The 17,810-nt window shown below is 50.0% G+C and overlaps 3 protein-coding genes across 9 annotated transcripts; all 3 read right to left on the bottom strand.

Moving 5' to 3' along the window:
• Nucleotides 1-1,156: 1,156 nt before the first annotated feature.
• On the bottom strand, nucleotides 1,157-4,027 carry Lage3 (L antigen family member 3). Of its 2 annotated transcripts, XM_078034041.1 has the most exons (3): nucleotides 2,844-3,694; nucleotides 2,366-2,494; nucleotides 1,157-1,586 (listed from the first exon to the last, which is right to left on the bottom strand). In XM_078034041.1, exons 1-3 carry the CDS (start codon nucleotides 3,569-3,571, stop codon nucleotides 1,472-1,474), a joined length of 972 nt encoding a protein of 323 aa, XP_077890167.1. In that variant the 5' UTR covers nucleotides 3,572-3,694; the 3' UTR covers nucleotides 1,157-1,471. The 2 variants fall into 2 exon arrangements, with proteins under 2 accessions (XP_077890167.1, XP_077890168.1); XM_078034042.1 differs by lacking the exon at nucleotides 2,366-2,494 and having other exon boundaries at nucleotides 3,049-4,027.
• A 5,650-nt stretch (nucleotides 4,028-9,677) lies between these two features.
• On the bottom strand, nucleotides 9,678-12,536 carry Ubl4a (ubiquitin like 4A). Of its 6 annotated transcripts, XR_013431621.1 has the most exons (6): nucleotides 12,402-12,536; nucleotides 12,096-12,201; nucleotides 11,651-11,859; nucleotides 10,384-11,548; nucleotides 10,125-10,252; nucleotides 9,678-9,820 (listed from the first exon to the last, which is right to left on the bottom strand). XR_013431621.1 is itself a non-coding variant. In XM_005340650.5 (4 exons), exons 1-4 carry the CDS (start codon nucleotides 12,447-12,449, stop codon nucleotides 11,438-11,440), a joined length of 474 nt encoding a protein of 157 aa, XP_005340707.1. In that variant the 5' UTR covers nucleotides 12,450-12,536; the 3' UTR covers nucleotides 9,678-11,437. The 6 variants fall into 6 exon arrangements, 2 of the variants coding, with proteins under 2 accessions (XP_005340707.1, XP_077890165.1); XR_013431620.1 differs by having other exon boundaries at nucleotides 10,125-11,548; XR_013431619.1 differs by having other exon boundaries at nucleotides 9,678-10,252.
• Nucleotides 12,537-13,195: 659 nt separating this feature from the next.
• On the bottom strand, nucleotides 13,196-14,857 carry Slc10a3 (solute carrier family 10 member 3). The gene has a single exon (XM_005340651.5). The coding sequence runs from the start codon at nucleotides 14,855-14,857 to the stop codon at nucleotides 13,424-13,426; it is 1,434 nt and encodes a 477-aa protein (XP_005340708.1). The 3' UTR covers nucleotides 13,196-13,423.
• Nucleotides 14,858-17,810: the final 2,953 nt, after the last annotated feature.

Here is a 17,810-nt window from a genome sequence, read left to right as displayed (position 1 = left end):
GTTAATTGAAAAGTAAATGGTTTACTCAGTAATTCTAATTCTTGGAAGTATCTGAAGAGAATAACCATCCATTCAATTATATACATAATCCCAGAGAAACCATTACTTATTAAAGGTGTGAAATGGAAGGCTGGATATGGTGGTGCAGGCCTGTAATCCCAACAACTCTGAAGGCAAAGGCAGGAGGACCACAAGTTCAAGGCCAGCCTCAGCTACTTAGGCCATAAGGAATTTACTGAGACCTTATCTGAAAAAATAAAAAATAGCCGGGTACAGTGGTGCATGCCTGTAATCCCAGCAGCTTGGGCAGCTGAAACAGGAGGATCTTGAGTTCAAAGCTGGCCTCATCAAAAGTAAGGAGCTAGGCAACTCAGTGAGACCCTGTCTCCAAATAAAATACAAAATAGGGCTGGGGATGGGGCTCAGTGGTAAAGTGCCTCTGGGTTCAATGCCCAGTACTCGCCCTCCACCAAAATAAAAAGGGTTATGGGATGTGGCTCTGTGGTAAAGTGCCTCTGGGTTCAATCCCTAGTACCAAAAGAAAAAAAAGGGGGAAAAAGTGGGAAATGGTCTACATGTTCAACAATTACATTACAGTGCATCTAATGTTTTTGTTTGATAATGTGTTTTTGGAAAAATTTTTAGAAATCAGAAAAGGTTATGTGAAAACAACTCAGGAAAGAATTTACGTTTGTGAAAATTATGCACTGTATGTTACTGCTATATATTTCATATATGAATAGAACTCTAAACCTAAGAAGAGTTCCTCATCTCTATATTGTATTTAATTTAGAGGGGATGTGGCTCAAGCGGCAGCCCGCTCGCCTGGCGTGCGTGCGCCTCAGGTTCAAGCCTCAACACCACATACAAACAAAGATGTTGTGTCCGCGGAAAACTAAAAAATAAATATTAAAAAAAAAAATTAGAGACAGGGTCTCACTTTTGCTGAGGCTGGCTTTGAACTCATGATCCTCCTGTCTCAGCCTCCCGAGCTGCTGGGATTACAGGCATGTGCCACTGGCCCCAGATCATCTTCTGTTTCTGAAATTGTCTTCAATTAATTTGTAGTACTATCTGAATCCTAGAACCTGCTCCCCCCTCCAACACAAGGATAAAAGGCAAGAAAATGTGGAGGCACAGAGGCTGAGAAAACTGATGCAGATGACTAATTTAGTTTTATTTTCTGCATTAAGAAACATGTAAAACACCAAACAAAAGAGGACTTTTGGCATTGGGGATATAGCTCAGTGAGTAGAGTGCTTGCCTAGCATGCACAAGGCCCTAGGTTCAAACCCCAGCACCATACAAAAAAAAAAAAAGAGGACTCTTAAGTGCCCCAGGGCTAATCTTAATAAATTTTTATTTAGATCCCCATACTTAAGTAGCAAGTACTTTGGGAATCATTGCCCTAGGGAACCATGTACTGCCTAGAAATGGGTCATAATGTTAAACTGGATCCATTTTCCCAGGCTTAGCGGGGAATGGGGGGCCCAAAGAGCTGCATGGTCCTCAACACCAGGGAAAGCTGTTCAAGACAGTTGATGATGGAAATCCGGAGGAGGCGAGCATCTTCAGATGTCCATTTGCTAAAAAGTGAGGGAAAAAGAAAATTGAGTTGGAGGTAGTAAGTTCTTGTCTTTGTAGCTGTGCTCCTCAGGTATGTATTACACCAAACCTTTGTGTTATGGTTTGGATATGTGGTGTCCCCTAGAAGCTCATCTGTGAGCAATGCAAGAATGTTCTGAGGTTAAATGATTGGATTATGAGAGTTATGCCTGATCAGTGGGGTACAGATTAACAGGATGGTGACTGTAGGCAGGTGGGGTGTGGCTGGAGGAGGTGGGTCACTGGTGATGTGCTTTGGGGTTTATATTTTGTCTCTGGTTAGCAGAACTTTCTCTTTGTCCCTCTGCTTCCTGCTGTCATGTCCTGAGTGCCTTTCTTTTGCTATGTCCCTCTGCCAGGGTATTCTGCCTCACCTCATGTGCAGAGCAATGGAGTTAGCAGAGTATGGACTGAACCTCTGAAACCATGAGTCAAAATAAACTTGTTAGGTTTTTTGTTTACAGGGATGAAAATCTGACTTTAACAGAAATAGTTACATGTCGCATAACAGTCATTTCACCTCTGAACACTCTTGCATTATATCACACATGAGCTTTTGGGGGACACTTCACATCTAAAGCATAACACCTTTGGGGACTTGTTATTACAGAACCCCTTAGGCAGAGTGGCCCAGTACACCCTTCCTTCTCCTTAGAACTAAACCTTGTTGTCTGCATGTCTCCAATGTAGTATCCCCAGGTCGAGACTAACCCAGCCACTTGGCACCCACCCTTAACTGTCAGCCCCTTCTGTGACTTACATGGCCAGAACGTTGCCCCTCACCATAAGTTGCTTGTTAATCACCCCTCGGTGTGGTTCACCATCTGGAGCCAGGGATCCGTGGGCGATTTGTGCTTCCAGAGGGCTGGGGAAAGGCACCCTGAGGGCACTGGTGGAGACTGAGTAAAGGCACCATCCAAACTCGGTTTCTCTGTATGTCAAGCCTCTTGGTCCTTCCACATCCCATCTCAGGCCACCCTAATCTAAACCCCTTCAGACCTCCCTCCACACTCCTCAGGTCATCCCTGGTCCTAACCCACCACAGCCTCACCCTGTTCATTCACTGCTCTCATAGCACCCACCCCTCATGCCCAGACGGCTCGGCCCTTCTGCTTGAACGTGCGCAATAGCGGGTTTCCTTTTCCAGGACGACCTGCTACCTCCTCTGCCCTTCTCTTTTCCCCAAGCTACCTGTATCCCTGCCACAGTCAGACCCGCTGTCTCCTGGGGTAGGATACAACATGTGTGGCCGGATTAGACGCCCTCTGTTTGACGAAGACCCGTCTGTGCCAGAACCTGGTGCAGCACTGTAACATGCACGGGCAGCAGCTACCACTATATCAGTAGTATTGCAGGTGCAGCAGCAGCGAGCACCCTGGCAGGTACGGCCCGCCGCGCTGCCTCCACGGCCTGCCGAGCTACCTCCACGGCCCGCCGAGCTACCTCCACGGCCGCCCGCGTAGCCTTCACGGCCCGCCGAGCTGCCTCCACGGCCCGCGTCGCCTCCACGGCCCGCGCTGCCTCCACGACCCGCGTCGCCTCCACGGCCCGCGCTGCCTCCACGGCCCGCGTCGCCTCCACGGCCCGCGCTGCCTCCACGGCCCGCGTCGCCTCCACGGCCCGCGCTGCCTCCACGGCCCGCGTCGCCTCCACGGCCCGCGTCGCCTCCACGGCCCGCGTCGCCTCCACGGCCCGCGTCGCCTTCACGGCCCGCGTCGCCTTCACGGCCCGCGCTGCCTCCACGGCCCGCGTCGCCTTCACGGCCCGCCGTGTTGCCTTCACGGCCCGCCGAGTCGCCTTCACGGCCCGCCGTGTCGCCTTCACGGCCCGCCGCGTCGCCTTCACGGCCCGCGTCGCCTTCACGGCCCGCCGTGTTGCCTTCACGGCCCGCCGAGTTGCCTTCACGGCCCGCCGAGTTGCCTTCACGGCCCGCCGTGTTGCCTGTACTTGCGTTTGGGGCCTGCATGTCCACTACTGCTCCGCCTTCCACCCCACCCTCCGAGCGCTAGTCCAACAGCTCGTCCTCTCCGCTGAGTGCCGAGATTCTTTGGTTCCTGTCTGAAACCCCGCCCCTAACGCTTGACCCCTCCCGCGCCTGCGCAGACCAGTTACTGGTGAGTCGGCCTGTCGCAGTCAGTTCCTGCCTTGACGGCTCAGCCAGGGACCTTCGTTGATCCCATCAGCCAGAAAGACTGAAGTCCCCTCCAAAAACTCTGCCCTTTTGCACACGACTCAATACCAGGGGGCCTTTGCGAACATTCCCTAACAAGGCCATCAGGTGTGGGATCTGTTCCCTTCAAGCTAGCTGTGCTACCCTCGGGCCTGGAAGACTAAGGTTCCCTCACAAAACTCCATGCATCAGATCAGGAGGCGATTTGGGCTTCCTAAAGTGGCTGCTCAAACAGGCAAACAAATGGCTCCAATGAGCGCGTTACTGCTTCCCACCCAGCTGACCCGGCCCAGCAATTCCGGAGACGTCTTTGGCTGCCCAGCCAATCAGCTCTCCTTCACGAAGCCCCGCCCCTTAGAGTACCCTTAAGAGCTCAATGCACTAATGCAAATTGGTCTTACCTCAGTTTACCTGGTGGTCTTGGGTGAGGAATCCTGGCCTGCGGCCAGATACCTGCCCTGGCTATTTTCCAGCTTCAGTGGTCCCCAAGAAATGACACCCCTGCAGAGATTTGCAGAGAGTGAGTAGTATGACCGGTCTTGTATCCTCCCTAGGGATATGGCTTTGTTACCCCACACCCATTGGCCCACACAAGAGGGCTTTTCAGTTGATGATGAACCAATCCAATTTGATTCTTAAGAAGGAGCATTTTGGACTGGGCTGTGTGAAAGGGAAACCTACCAGTGCAGATATGGCAAGTCAACAGGGACTTCAACCAAAGTATCCGCAGTGGGAATAGGTCTAATATGTGGAAAAACAGTGCAAAAACTGTAATAACCAAAATACCAATTTAGTATATCATACAGTGTATGCATAGAAATCCTTGGAAAATACACCTGTGTTGGGGCTGCAATTGTGGCTTAGTGGTAGAGGCTTGCCTAGCATATGTGAGGCACTGGGTTTGATCCTCAGCACCACATTAAAAAAATGAAAAAAAAAAAAACCCACAAAGCTATCATGTCCATATACAACTAAAAGATATTTTAAAAAATACGATAGTGTGTAAGTACTCAGGATCTCTGGGTGATGGGATGGTAGATGATTTTAACTTACTTTTTTATGTTTTCCAGTTTTTTTTTGTTTGTTTTTGTTTTTAGGGACCTAAGGTGACATTTACAATCAAAGAGTTTTTAGCTGGGCATGGTGGTGCATGCCTGTAATCCCAGCGGCTTGGGAGGCAGAGGCAGGAGGATTGAAAGTTCAAAGCAAGCCTCAGCAACTTAGTGAGGCCCTAAGCAACTTAGCAAGACTCTCTCTCTAATAAAAAAATGAAGGTGAGGGCTGGGTTGTGATTCAGTGACTCAGTAATTAAGAACCCCTGGGTTTAATCCCCACTAACAATAGCAACAAAAAAGTTTTTAAAATGACATGAAATTTCTGAGGGTGGTTGTGTTGATCTTCTGTTATTTTAAGATATTTATTTTTCAGTTGTAGTTGGACACAATATCTTTATTTTATTTATTTATTTTTATGTGGTGCTGAGGAGTGAACCCAGGGCCTTGCACATGCTAGGCAAGCACTCTACCGCTGAGCCACAACTCCAGCCCCAATCTTCCGTTTTCCTTTTTTGTAATCATAAGGAATGATTAAACGCTGAGCTATATAAGCAAGTCCTCTTGGGTTTATCTCTAAACCACACTTATCTCCCTTTCCACTACTAGCCCCCAATGGGAACCATCTCTCCCTGAACACCTTCAACACTCTTTGATTGATTTTCTTTTTCATTCCTTCCTTCTTTTCCTGTTTCTTCTCCTTTTTTATGAGTAGAGGCACCATCCTCATCCTCCTCCTCTTATTATTCTTCTTGTCCTTCTCCTTTTCTGGGGGGGGGCAGTACAGGGGATTGAATTCAGGGGCACTCCACCACTGAGCCACATCCCCAGCCCTTTATTGTATTTTAGTTAGAGACAGGGTCTTACTGAGTTGCTTAGTACCCCACTGTTGCTGAGGCTGGCTTTGAACTCTCAATCCTCCTGCCTCAGCCTCTCAAGCCACTGGGATTACAGGTGTATACCACCAAACCCAGCTCCTTTTCTTTCTTCTTTTTCTTATCAGTACTGAGGATTGAACCCAGGGCCTGTAACCACCAAGCTACATCCCTAACCATTTTTATTTTTATTTGAGATAGGGTTTCACTAAGTTGCCCAGGCTGGCCTCCAATTGTGATTCTCCTACCTCAGCCTCCCAAGTACCTCAGATTACAAAAGTGTGCTACCACACCTGGCTTCAATTTGCTGTATAGAATTTCTAATGATCTGAAATTATATTTTTGTTTTGTTTATTGTTGATATTGTTTTGTGCCTTTTCTTTTATTCAGTTTTTTAATATATCCCCAGCACTCAGTACAATGTAATGTATGCAGTAGGTGATTTGCATCTTGTTGGATGAATCAGTACTAAGGTAGACAGATGTCCACCACTGTCTCTGAATCAGCAGTCATGCATGTAAGAGTTACTGCATGTAAGAGTTACTCCACAAAATGAAACATATACATAAAATTTCTGTAACACGATTGATAATAGAAAACTATTAGATACAATGCATAAGTCCCTCAATAAAGAGATAAACTAAATATAATAAGCTATAACATATTCACATGTTAGTCCTATACAGCAATAAAAATGAATGAAAATTTCTGGGCTGGGGTTGTGGCTCAGTGGCGGAGCACTTGCCTCACACATGTGAGGCACTGGGTTTGATCCTCAGCACCAGAAAAAAATAAATAAACAAAACAAAAATATTGTGTCTGTCTATAACTAAAAAAGTTCTTTTAAAAAGAATGAGAATTTCTGATAAAAATGAAGTTATTTGAAAAAAAGGATAAACAATCATCAAAGTGGTCATTTATAGGGAGTTAAGATGGGTAAGGGGATTTCTTGGAATATTTCTTTTTAATGTATTTTTGACTTTGGAAGCATGTAAATATTTCACGTGTTCAAAAGTAAATTTGAAAGGGTGAAATAAAAAAATAAAATGCTGTAGTTGAATCAGAGCAAAATTGAGCCTTTATGATGAAACCATAGAGATAAGGTAGTGCAATACCTTTTAAGCTCAGCTCTCTTACTGTGGTCCCTTTGTGGGACAAAAAGGATTGGCTTTATTCTTAGCATATTTGCAGTTGATAATGGTAGGGATGAAGTGAGTGTGAAGCTATTTTGAACATACTTTTAAGATAAAATGTATCTGGTAGAGAAAATGAGTAAATATATTGATGTTGTCAGAAATCAGAATTCTCACTGTGGAATGAGGTAAGGTGTGAAAGAACTGTGATGCTGGATTGTAATTGGAAGTTTCAGTATGAAAGTGTGATTTCTTAAAAATATATGTGTTTCCAAGCTCTGTGAAAAGAGTCCAGGAATCAATGACACCCCAATAGCAATGAGAATATTCTGCACATACATCTTAGTTTCTAAATACCACTCCCTACTAAAAGGAACTAGGGCTCTTTGAAAAAGAAATGGCTGAGGGGCTGGGATGTGGCTCAAGCGGTAGGGCGCTCGCCTAGCATGATCCTCAGCAGCACCACATACCAACAAAGATGTTGTGTCCACCGAGAACTAAGAAAAAATAAATAAATGTTAAAATTCTCTCTCTCTCTCTGTCCCCCTCTCTCACTTTCTCTTAAAAAAAAAAAAAGAAATGGCTGATTCTTAGGTTTGAACAGGAATAACTACATGATAAGCCTGGAGTTAGTTTGTTTGTTTTGGTATTAGGGATTTAACCCAGGGGTGCTTTACACTAAGCTACATCCTCAGCCATTTTAAAAAATTGATTTTATTTTTTAAATTTTGGAAGAGGGTTTCATTAAGTTGCTTAGGGCCTCGCTAAGTTGCTGAGGCTAGCCTCAACCTTGTAATCCTCCTGCCTCGGCCCCCCGAATTCCTGGGATTACAGGCATGTGCAACCATGCCCAGCTACCTGGAGCATCTTGTAGGGCCAGAAAGTAGGATATCATGGGGCTGGAATTGTGACTTAGCAGAACACTTGCCTAGCATGTGTGAGGCCCTGGGTTCGATCTTCAGCACCAAATAAAAATAAATAAAGATGTTGTGTCCAACTATAACTAAAAAATAAAAATAAAAAAAAATGTTGTTGCCTGGGCACCTCTGACTCAATAAGCCTCACTTCAAATGCTGCTCCCCTTGATTCTGACCCTCTTGTGGTCCCTTAAGAAATGGCCTCCCAAACATCTTATTCCAGCTGAAAGACTACTTCTGTCTTGGAGAGGCCTCTTTATCTGGGCCCTTCACTCATGCTGCCATTTCCTTGTATTATCCTGATCACACATTCCTGGGGCTCAGGTACTGTCCTAAGCTTCCTATATAAGGGGCCAGTGTTGGGTCTCCTGGTATTGGGCAGGGGGCAGTGACACCATTTTGGGATGGACATTTGTCTCAGAGGGCACAGTGCCTGAAATGTGGGGTCCCCAGTTACTATGGCCACCTCCTTATCTTCTCTCACTGCCAGGTCCACCATATAGTGGCTTTCTTCATCCAGCATTGCCAACAACCTCATTACTAATTCCGGAGGAGTCTCCATTCTATCCTTGCTTCACATCTTGGCAGCACTAGATGGCCTCCCCTAAGCCCACTCCAGCTGTCTCTGTCTTCCTGTGTTGGAGGTATACTCCTCTGCCTCCTCTCTAGTTGAAATTTCTCAGCTGGGTGCAAAGGCACAGGCCTGTAATTCCAGGGACTAGGGAGGCCGAGGCCAGAGGATTGCAAGTTAGAGGCCTTCAGCAACTTAGTGATACTCTGCATCAAAATAAAAATAAAAAGGGATAGGGAGTAGCTCAGTGGTAATGTGCCCTGAGTTCAATCCCCAGTACCAAAATCAACAAAAAGAAGTTCCTTGAATCTCCCCTTTTCATGCCAGTATCTCTGGAAAACCATTTCACCCATTCTAATAGCTTCTAGGACTTCCCGTCTATAGATAATTCCTGGGCAAAGCAGCATGTTTACATAGGCTTGAAGATCAGACCAGGCCTGGGTTCAAGTGGCTCCTCCACTTCCCAGTATTTGGTAGTCAGGTTAAGTTGAAATGAGCTATGAACTCTGCATAGTAAAGGCTTAGAACAATTCAGTGATTGACCTTCAAAGGGTATCTTCTTCGTTTCTCGGGTCCTGTCTTCTATCAGCAAAACTCTCAGCACATACCCTGAGGTACCCCTTACTCCTTAGTCCCCATGTCCAACCCCATCTCCCCTGAGTTCCTGACCTCTATATGTCTGACCACCCAGCAGATGGTGCCCACAGTCTTTCAAGGAAACAACACAACATTGAACCTTTCCCAGACCTGTGCTCTTACCCAGGCTCCCAGTTTTGTAACTGTCCCACAGCCTCTCACAGGCTTGAGTGTGATGCCTAAGGGACCCTCCATTTAGAACCCTCAGTGCACAGATAGCCACTTGGCAAAACCCCCAACTATACCATCCAAATATATCAGGAACATTTCCTTCTCATCTCTGGCTGAAGGGAACCACCAACCACCATGCTCCAGCCTCTGGCACCCAGAGCTGAGAAGCACTGGCATAAGGAAATCAATAACCATGTCAAGGTTTGTCTCTTTGCCTATAAAATGGGGACAATGAATCCTTGTCTAAAGTTTAAATATCTTTGAAAACATGCAGTATAGGGCACAGCAAGTTGCAAATCTCAGAAAATACTCTTGCTGTCTGAACCTCCCTCTAGCCCTCCTTCACTCCCACCAAATAGTTCTGATCTTTCTGATACACACATCCCCTGTAGTGGACAGTTGTTATTTGCAGCTACCAATCAGAGCTACCTGTTTAGCTCTCCTCCAGGAAGCCCATGTATACAGAGACGAGACCACATACACAGCTCCAGGGAGCTGGCCACCACCCTCCACCCTGGCCAGAATAATTGGATGCAAGACGCAGTCCTGACCAATAACAATAGCATTTATTTGTTGGGGACATCTGAGACAGAAGCTAATCTACAGAGAGAAGGTGCTCCTCACCAGCAGTGAACAAAGAGTTCCACCGAAGTTGCAGGCAGCCACCTTTTGATCCCCAGAGGTGCTGGCCTGGGATAAAGCAGATAGTGGAGGATGCACAGGGAGGCAGAGAGAAAGTAGATATCTGGTCAACTTCTTCCTCCACTGCCAGGACCCTGGACTTTTTAGTTTCCTAAGCCATTAAGTTTCCTTTATTGTTAAAACAATTATTGGAAACCAAAACCAGCCTAGCTAATAGAGTTCCTTTTGGATAAAAGTCTCACATGCACCTTTAGTGTGAATTTTCAAAATACATTCCCTGACTCAAAATAAATGAGAGTATTATAAGTTTATCATGTAAGCCGGCAGACCACAGATGTTCCTAAGCAGATACCTGCTATGTGATGTCTCCAGCTCTCAGGAAGGGCCAGAGGCCACTGTCTGTTCTTTGATCTCAGGCCTCTGTTCATCTTTCCAGTATGGGGATCCAGTGTTCACCCCATAAGGACCAGGCAGCAGGGCCTATGGCAGGGAAGGCAGGTCCAGCCTTGACCACATGGAGAAGGTTAAAGTGGAAGAACCGAATACATACGGCTGCCTTCCGATCTCTACCACCCCTGGGGGCCTCCTCCAAGGAGAAGGTAGGTACTTACATGACCTCTAGCACCATGCACAGTGCAGGATGAAAGAGGAACCACTGCTACTGAGTCCATACTTCTGGCTCTCTCCAGCACCCTGAGGTTTCTTCTCAGGCAATGAGGTGTGTGCAAAGTGTAAGCCCCTGTATACAGGTAGCATGGGAAGCATCGTCTTCATACTGTGGGCAAGCACTAGGTGCAGAGACCGAGATGGAGTCCAAGCTGTGACACTGTCTTGCTAAGTGACCTGTCTGCCCTATGGGCGAGAACTACTCATCTCCAGGAGGAGACAAGCAGATAGGGTGCCCCAGAGAAGAGCTGTGTCACCAAGGGCATGCCATCTCTGGCCCATGCTTGGCTATAGCTTCACTTTTGGCTTCGGTTTGTTTATTGAATAGAAGGTGGAAGATCATTGTAAGGACTCTCCACCCTGGGCTGGGGTAAGGAGGAAGGAAATTGGTTCAGGTCTGCACAGACTCAATGGTCAGGGACCAAAGTAGCACAGAAACTCGTTTCAAGTCATGCCACAGAGGTGGGGTGACTTTCTGACTCCCAGGTTCCTGCTTTTCCTTTATCAAGAGCACACTGGCTGCAGCAGCTGAGGAGGCCCAGGGCTGGTTGTCACTTGCCCTCCTGTGGATATTTGTTTAGGGCTGTGCCACACTCCACAGAGGTCAGGTGACAAGACTGGGCAGCAGGGGCCAACTGCTTACCCTTTCAGGCTTGGGAGCATATCACTCAAGGGCTTATTCTCAGTGGGCTAAATGTGAAATGCTAAAGCCCATTCCTCCTTCTCACACTGAGGCACTTCTACAAGCTGGCTGGACTCAGATTTGGGCTCTCCCATGTCATTGCTAGGTGCCTCCACCGTGCTGTCTCAGTTCTATTACAGGGGTGGTAGAGAACCCTGGTCAAGTGCTTTGAGTAGTGCCTAGCACCTAGCAAGAGCCTGGTACATACCAGCCGCTATTATTATTGTTATTATGAGCCAAACTGCAACAGGAGAATACATTTAATGCAACATGCAGCTGTGGCCTAGCCTCGGGCTCCTTCCCATAATCCAAGAATGCTACTTGGAGAAACCCTTCTCCATAGCCTCAGTCACTTCAGGATGCAGGAAGCGGCTGGCCAAGCGTTCGATGTCATCCAGTGTCAGGCGGCTCAGGGACCTGTCATAATCCTGAGGAGAGAAGGCCAAGAGGATTCAGGCAGTGCCAGTGGGGAGGGATATGCTGTGACAGTCAGGGGCTGGGACTAGTTGGGACTAGATGTCCCCTCTCACCCTCTGCAGTTGTTCTAATACCCTGCTAGCATCTGCTACACTGAAGTGGCGGGCCAGGACTTTGGAGATCAGCTGCCAGACAGGAGGAGATGCGGAGTCGGCCAGTCTCCGGGCGGCGCCTTCTTCAAGTAACACCTTCTCCAGAGGTTTAACCACTAGGTTGAGCTTGGAATTGGGCCCAATGCTGTAATCTGACAGTCGTTTCCCATCTGCCAAAAAGAGATTGGTGGGGTTCCTTACCCACAGCCATGGAAGTGGCCCCGGAAATGATACCGCCTCAAGCAGTCAGAGCGGAGCGCTGCGGCATCTGGCTATGGTGCGTACAGATTCCCTCGGCGCGAGAGCCAGCGCCGAGATCCACCACGCTGCCGCTGCCGGAGTTAGCCTCTACACCCCATCCCCCGACTTCCTGCGGGGCTCCCTGGGTGTATCCACTCCCTGTTACCTGCTAGGGCCTTGCCCTTGAACAACAGTCGCTGCTGGCGCACTGGGACGTTCAGCTTTTCGGAGACCAGTTGCTTCAGTGTGGACACCAGCTCGTCCTCCGGCACCTGACCGGGCCGAGGGTGGGAGGCAGGGGTTGAGCCCGCGACCCCTGAGCGACAAAAGCCTCGCGTCCCCTCCAGAGGGCAATTCTCCCGGCCTCCCTGGTCCGGCCGCCCCGTTCCCGTCCTCGGGCCCTGCCCGTCCCTGTGCCAGGAGGCTGTGACTGCGCAAGCCGGGGAAGGTGGTTCGGGCCTGGTGACCCTACCTGCAGGCTGCACTCACGGCCCTGGAGCGCCTTCACCGTCAGCTGCATGGCGGCCGCGGAGGCGTCCACTAGGGCCAGCGCGCACCCCAACGGCCCCCAGTCGCGCGCTGCCGCCCAGGGCGCGCGCCGGAACCGCCCGCCGCCGCCGGAAGCCGTGAGAGGGGCACGCCCGTGCGCTTTGCCCACGCCCCTAGGTTCCGCCCCCGCCCCGCCCCTCGAAGAGGAGTTAGCTGCCGTGGGGCGCAGACTCGCAAAGACCCTGGGACCTCCCAGGCTGACGGGTCCTTTCGCTGCAACTGTGCAGGGAGTTGGCGCGTCCACCCCGCCAGGATTGGGAGGAGGTACGAGCTGGGACTTGGGAGAAGAAATGACCAGGAAATCCAGTCGCCTGTACCGGTGACCCAGTCCCCTCTAAATTCCCAGTCTGCTAGTGGGGCAGGTCAGTACAACCCCAGATTGTGTCTCTCAGTAACACAACAGGCCCAGTCCTGCCAAGCTGACCATAGTGCCTTACGTTCTTCTGCCTCCTTTCTAGTTTGGCTGCAGAAACCCGACTGAGCTTGAGAGCACCTAGGGAAGCCATGCCTCTGGTTCCATCTGCCCACCCTTCATCCAGAACCAAGAGGCCACCTCACTCAGTGAGGGGCTAAATGGCAAGAACTGATAGAGAAAGCCAGGGCAGAGGTCACCGTGCCACTCAAGCTCACCCTTACCCTGGCCCACACTTACCCACACACACTTTTCCTTCCCCCACCTCCAGGTCCCAAGGGGCAAAAACTGGAAGGGACCCGAGCTTGCTTCTCTCTTTTATTGAAATATATTTTCTGGGCACTGCCCACCTACCTAATTCAGCATGGCCTCTTTGGCACTGAAAGCTGGAGAATAAAAAACCAGTAAAAAAAATAAGCTTGGATTTGTCTGAGTGCATAGTGCATGAGAACTAAAGGCCTTTGGTACACAAGAACTGTGGGGACAAGGGATGGAGTGTGGTGGTTGGGCGATAAAAGCTTGACCCAGGTGCCTCATGGAACTGGGAACAGGTTGCTATAGATAAAGTGGCCAATGACCAAGGCCAACATCTCCGAGGTACCACTCAGGGCCACAATGAAGGGGGCCTGGGAGGCATAGTCTGCTTGAAGGCGGCGAAGGGACAGCTGTAGCATGGCCAAAGCCAGTAGGCTGTTTTGCACCCCTACCTCAATGCTGACCGTCCGCCGCTGGGCCACTGGCAGCTTTAGGCACGTGGCCAGGCAGTAGCCCACCAAGAGGCCAACCAGGGGCACAGTGAGGCCCACCAGTACAATGGGTAGCCTGACTCCTGCCAGGATGAATACCCCCATGCGGTAAGCCAGGAAGAGGCCACCCAGGATGAGCACAAAGCTGAAGGGCTTGATGACCTGAAGCAGCAGCTGAGAGAACTTGGGGAGCTTGGACTTGATCACCACTCCTGCTGCAATAGGGATGGCAATGAATAGCAGGGTCCCCAGGATCTTGGAGATGGGCACATGGAGAGTTTCATGGATGCTGAGAAGATAGCTGTAGAGGGCTGAGGACAGTGGCAGGAAACCAGTGGCAGCTACAGTTGAGATGAAAGTCATGGAGATGGCCAGGGTGACGTCCCCTCCAAGAAGGAGGCTAAAGAGGTAGCTCCCCCCACCTCCAGGTGATGAGCAGGTAATGATGAGGCCCAAAGCCAGGGCCTTGGGCAACATGAAGACTTTGGCCATCAGAAAAGCATACAAGGGCATGACCAGAAACTGGCCCAAGAGGCCCAAAAGCATGGGCTGGGGGCTCTGCAGGAGCCCCTTCAGAACCTCAAGTTCCACTTTACAACCAAATGAACACTTGTTGACAAAGATAAGAGGCAAGAGCATGTAGAGTATTGGGTTCTCCGAGAAGTGGACCAGGCTGGTGCTGAGGGTAGCAGGGGTATCTTCAGTAGGTGACACCTTGATGCAGAAATCTCTCCGCTCCTCAATCAGCATGGGTGAGGCCTCATGAGGTTCCACGAGCTGGATATGGAGTGGAGCCAGTCCAGCCAGACCTGAGTGGATGCTTACAACAAAGCCACCCCCACCACCCCAGGTTATGGCACTCACATTCTTGATGGTCAGCACCTCTGTGTCGAGGGATGTGACCTTCAGTGTGGGGCCAGGCCCTGTTCCATTTGCCTGGCCTGGGTATTGGCTTGAGATCACAATGATGCCCTCACTCTCCTCAGGAAACTCAAACTCCATCACAGAGCCATCTCCAATGCTCAAGTAACGACCCTCTGTCAATGGCACAGTGTGGCCCAGAGCAGTGCTGAGGTTGGCACTGGCCATCCCTTGGGTCCCCCATGGTAAGCTGATGAGCAGCAGGGCAGCTCTGAGCATGCCTAGGTGGCCTGTGCAACCACACTCCCCTCTCAGGCCAGGCCACTGCTGAGAGCTGCCCCTACCCCTCCTGAACATCATGGCTCTTCCAGAAGGTGTGCCCAGGTCTCCTGCAGCTTAGGAAAGCACCACGGCTGTTGGGTTGTCCTGAAAAAGGTCCATCAGTAGGTCCTGGTCTTGTGCTGCTTTCCTGATGGCAGGGCTCTCTCTGAGAAGGGAAGGGATACAGAGAGGTGGCTGGTGAAGGTGAGCAGATATAAGCCCAGGAGTATGGGTTTCTGGAAGTCCACTGCTGGAAGACTCAGCAGGACCCCTAATCCCAAGCTCAGGAATAGAAAGGCAATGCCTACTGCTTGTTGTTGAGTGCTATTTGGCTTTCCCCTCCTCCAGCACAGCTGCCTCAAGCTTCCCATTCCTCATACAGAGGTGCCACCTAGAGAGAGGAGTTCCCATTCACCTGCTGATACCTGCTGATTTCCTTGGGTTTGTCCACCTTAGTGACCTTGCAGAGATGTCCTGATACCAAGAGATTCAGGACAGCCACTTCCAGTCCTGTCACCATTAGCCTGCTCAACACTGGTTTCAAGATGCAGATATAAGCTGGGTGCAGTGGCACACACCTGTAATCCCAGTGGCTCAGGAAGCTGAGGCAAGAGGATCCCAAGTTCAAAGCCAGCCTCAGCAACTTAATGAGACTCCATCTCCAAAAAAAAAAAAAAAAAAAAGCTGGAGATGTGGCTCACTGGTTAAGTGCCTCTGGGTTCAATCTCTGATACAAAAAAACATTGCAGATAAAGCAAGGCTTTTGTGATACCACAGTGAGGATGAAATCTTTGAAAACCACCTGGGGGGCGGAGGTGAAAAGGAGACAAGATGGATGAGAACAAAGGGGAATGATGGGAAACACTGTCTTGGTACAGATCTGGGAGAGTAGGTTGGGGAATATGAGTGTCATTTGCCAGGTACAAAATGGTGGTAAAGTGATGTGGGCAGTGGGTGACCACTGTACCAAAGGTCTGAGGGGCTGATATCTGCCACTGACATGCAGTTAGAAAATTGTTGCTGTCGCTACCTGGTTTGCTGTACCTGCCCTATAGTAATGAGAGAGGGATCTTGGTAGGAAGCAGTTTCCCTGATTCCAGGGAAGTTACCAGAAGGGGTAGCAGGAATGGGTCACATAGAAGCACATGTCCACTGGGAGGGACTGGGAGGGACCTCTCCTTCTGTAAGAGCTCCCACTTCTCTGACAGTCCCAGAATTTGAGCTTCTAAAACTGCTGAATTACATATGATCTGCTGTGCTCAGAGTACTGGGCCTCCCCCAAAACTCCACCAGAGCCTGAAATTCCTAGTGGGGCTTAAGTGTTTCCAGAGGGTGGGGTACCTCAGAGTGAAAGGAGGAGGTCTGCCTCCCTCCTCTTTTTAATTTGGGCAGTCACCCCAGTAGTATCACATCATCTGCTAGAACTGGGGCAACCAGGATGGGCACACGGTGTTTATAATTCACAGCAGTCCATTTCTTTGTCCCTGTAGTGTCTCAGAGTCCACCACCTCTCTGGATCCTAGTTAGTCTTTGGCTCTGCCCCCACTCCCATCTGAAACTGAGGAGAGGGTAAGGTGGGAGTGGAGGGAGGTTCAGCAAAAGGTTTTTCCCTGGGAAAGTCTCCCCTCCCCCGCCACAGGATGACATGGCCCTTGCTGGCTTGGAGTTTAGGTCACTTACCCTGGAGGCCTTGGTCCAACCTTGTGTTTCACTGCTGGGGGTGCCAGGCAGGAAAACCAGCAAAGGGTAGGAGAAGTCAAGTGGAGGGAAAAATATGCAGGCACCAGGGTAATATAAACCATTTCAAAGCAATAGGCTAAGGGCCATTCACCTCCCATTCCATCGCTTCAGCAGGGCTGGCCGCCTTGAGTCACTGCAAGAGGAGTTTGGCCCCAATCCACAGGGTTTCTGCTTGAGGGGCTGGAAGAGTTTGAACAGACGCACCCCAAGGCAGGGAAGGCAATGCCAGCCCTGATGCTTCTTCCACAGCGGTGGAGTGTTTGGGGGTGAGGGTAATTGACAGTGCTGACCTGGGCTCCTCCCCACCTGTGAGTCTAGAAGTTGTCAGGTGAAGCACCAGCAGAGCTCGAGTGAAAACCGGGGGTGGAAGCGGGCAGAAAGAAGGACGTACAACCCGTTGGGCACTCTCAGGTCAGGGGCCTTCACGTCACTCCTGGGCCCCGCCAGGCCTCGCCAATGTGCGGTGGCCTTTCCCTGCTGGGTCTGGTCGGGCCGGGGTGGCGCGTGGCCGATCGCGGAGCGCTGACGGGCCAGAGTCTGCCTCCCGCCTATCTTTACCCAGCCAAAAGCTCTCACCTGCCGCGGTAGCTGCAAAGCTCAACACCAGCGCCTGCCGGGGCGGCGGACGCCCGCGAGCTCGGCCCGCCAGGGCCCCGCCCCGCCCACCAAGGGCTCCGCCCCACCCCGCCCCACCAAGGCTCCGCCTGCGCGTCAGATCTCCGCCCTCCCTCAGCGGTCCGCTCACCTCTGGCGACCATAACAGGTTCCAACCGGATGTGACGTTTATGAGAGCGACGAGCCGTCAAGGGAGCAGTGGACTGACTGCTTCCTGAGTTACACCTGATTGTAACCGGGCACAGTGAATTACAGCTTTCTGTGGTCATCGACGCCGGTGTGACTCATTTTAGTACTACTAAGGTCCGGTGGCTTTACAGAAAAGGAATAAAAAGAGATGGACATGGTGGCGCAAGCCTCTGATCCTGGTGGCTCGGGAGGCTGAGGCAGGAGGATCATGAGTTCAAAGCCAGCCTCAGTAACTTAACAAGGCCTTGTCCCTCAATAAAATGTAAAAAGGGCTAGGGATGTGGCTCAGTGGTTAAGCACCCCTGGGTTCAATCTCCAGTGTTAGATAAAAAAATGGAGCGGGGAGGTTGTATGTTTACAAACTTTGCTGGGACAACAAAAAATCAGTCTGCATTGTTCCAAAATTAACCTTTTTGGGCTGGGTGTGCATCACAATGGTAGAGCGTTT

This window comes from Ictidomys tridecemlineatus, chromosome X (assembly GCF_052094955.1).
Source record: "Ictidomys tridecemlineatus isolate mIctTri1 chromosome X, mIctTri1.hap1, whole genome shotgun sequence".
Classification (NCBI taxonomy): Eukaryota; Metazoa; Chordata; class Mammalia; order Rodentia; family Sciuridae; genus Ictidomys; species Ictidomys tridecemlineatus.
The sequence above is the reverse complement of the archived record's forward strand: the minus strand, read 5'-3'. Positions and strand labels throughout refer to the sequence as shown.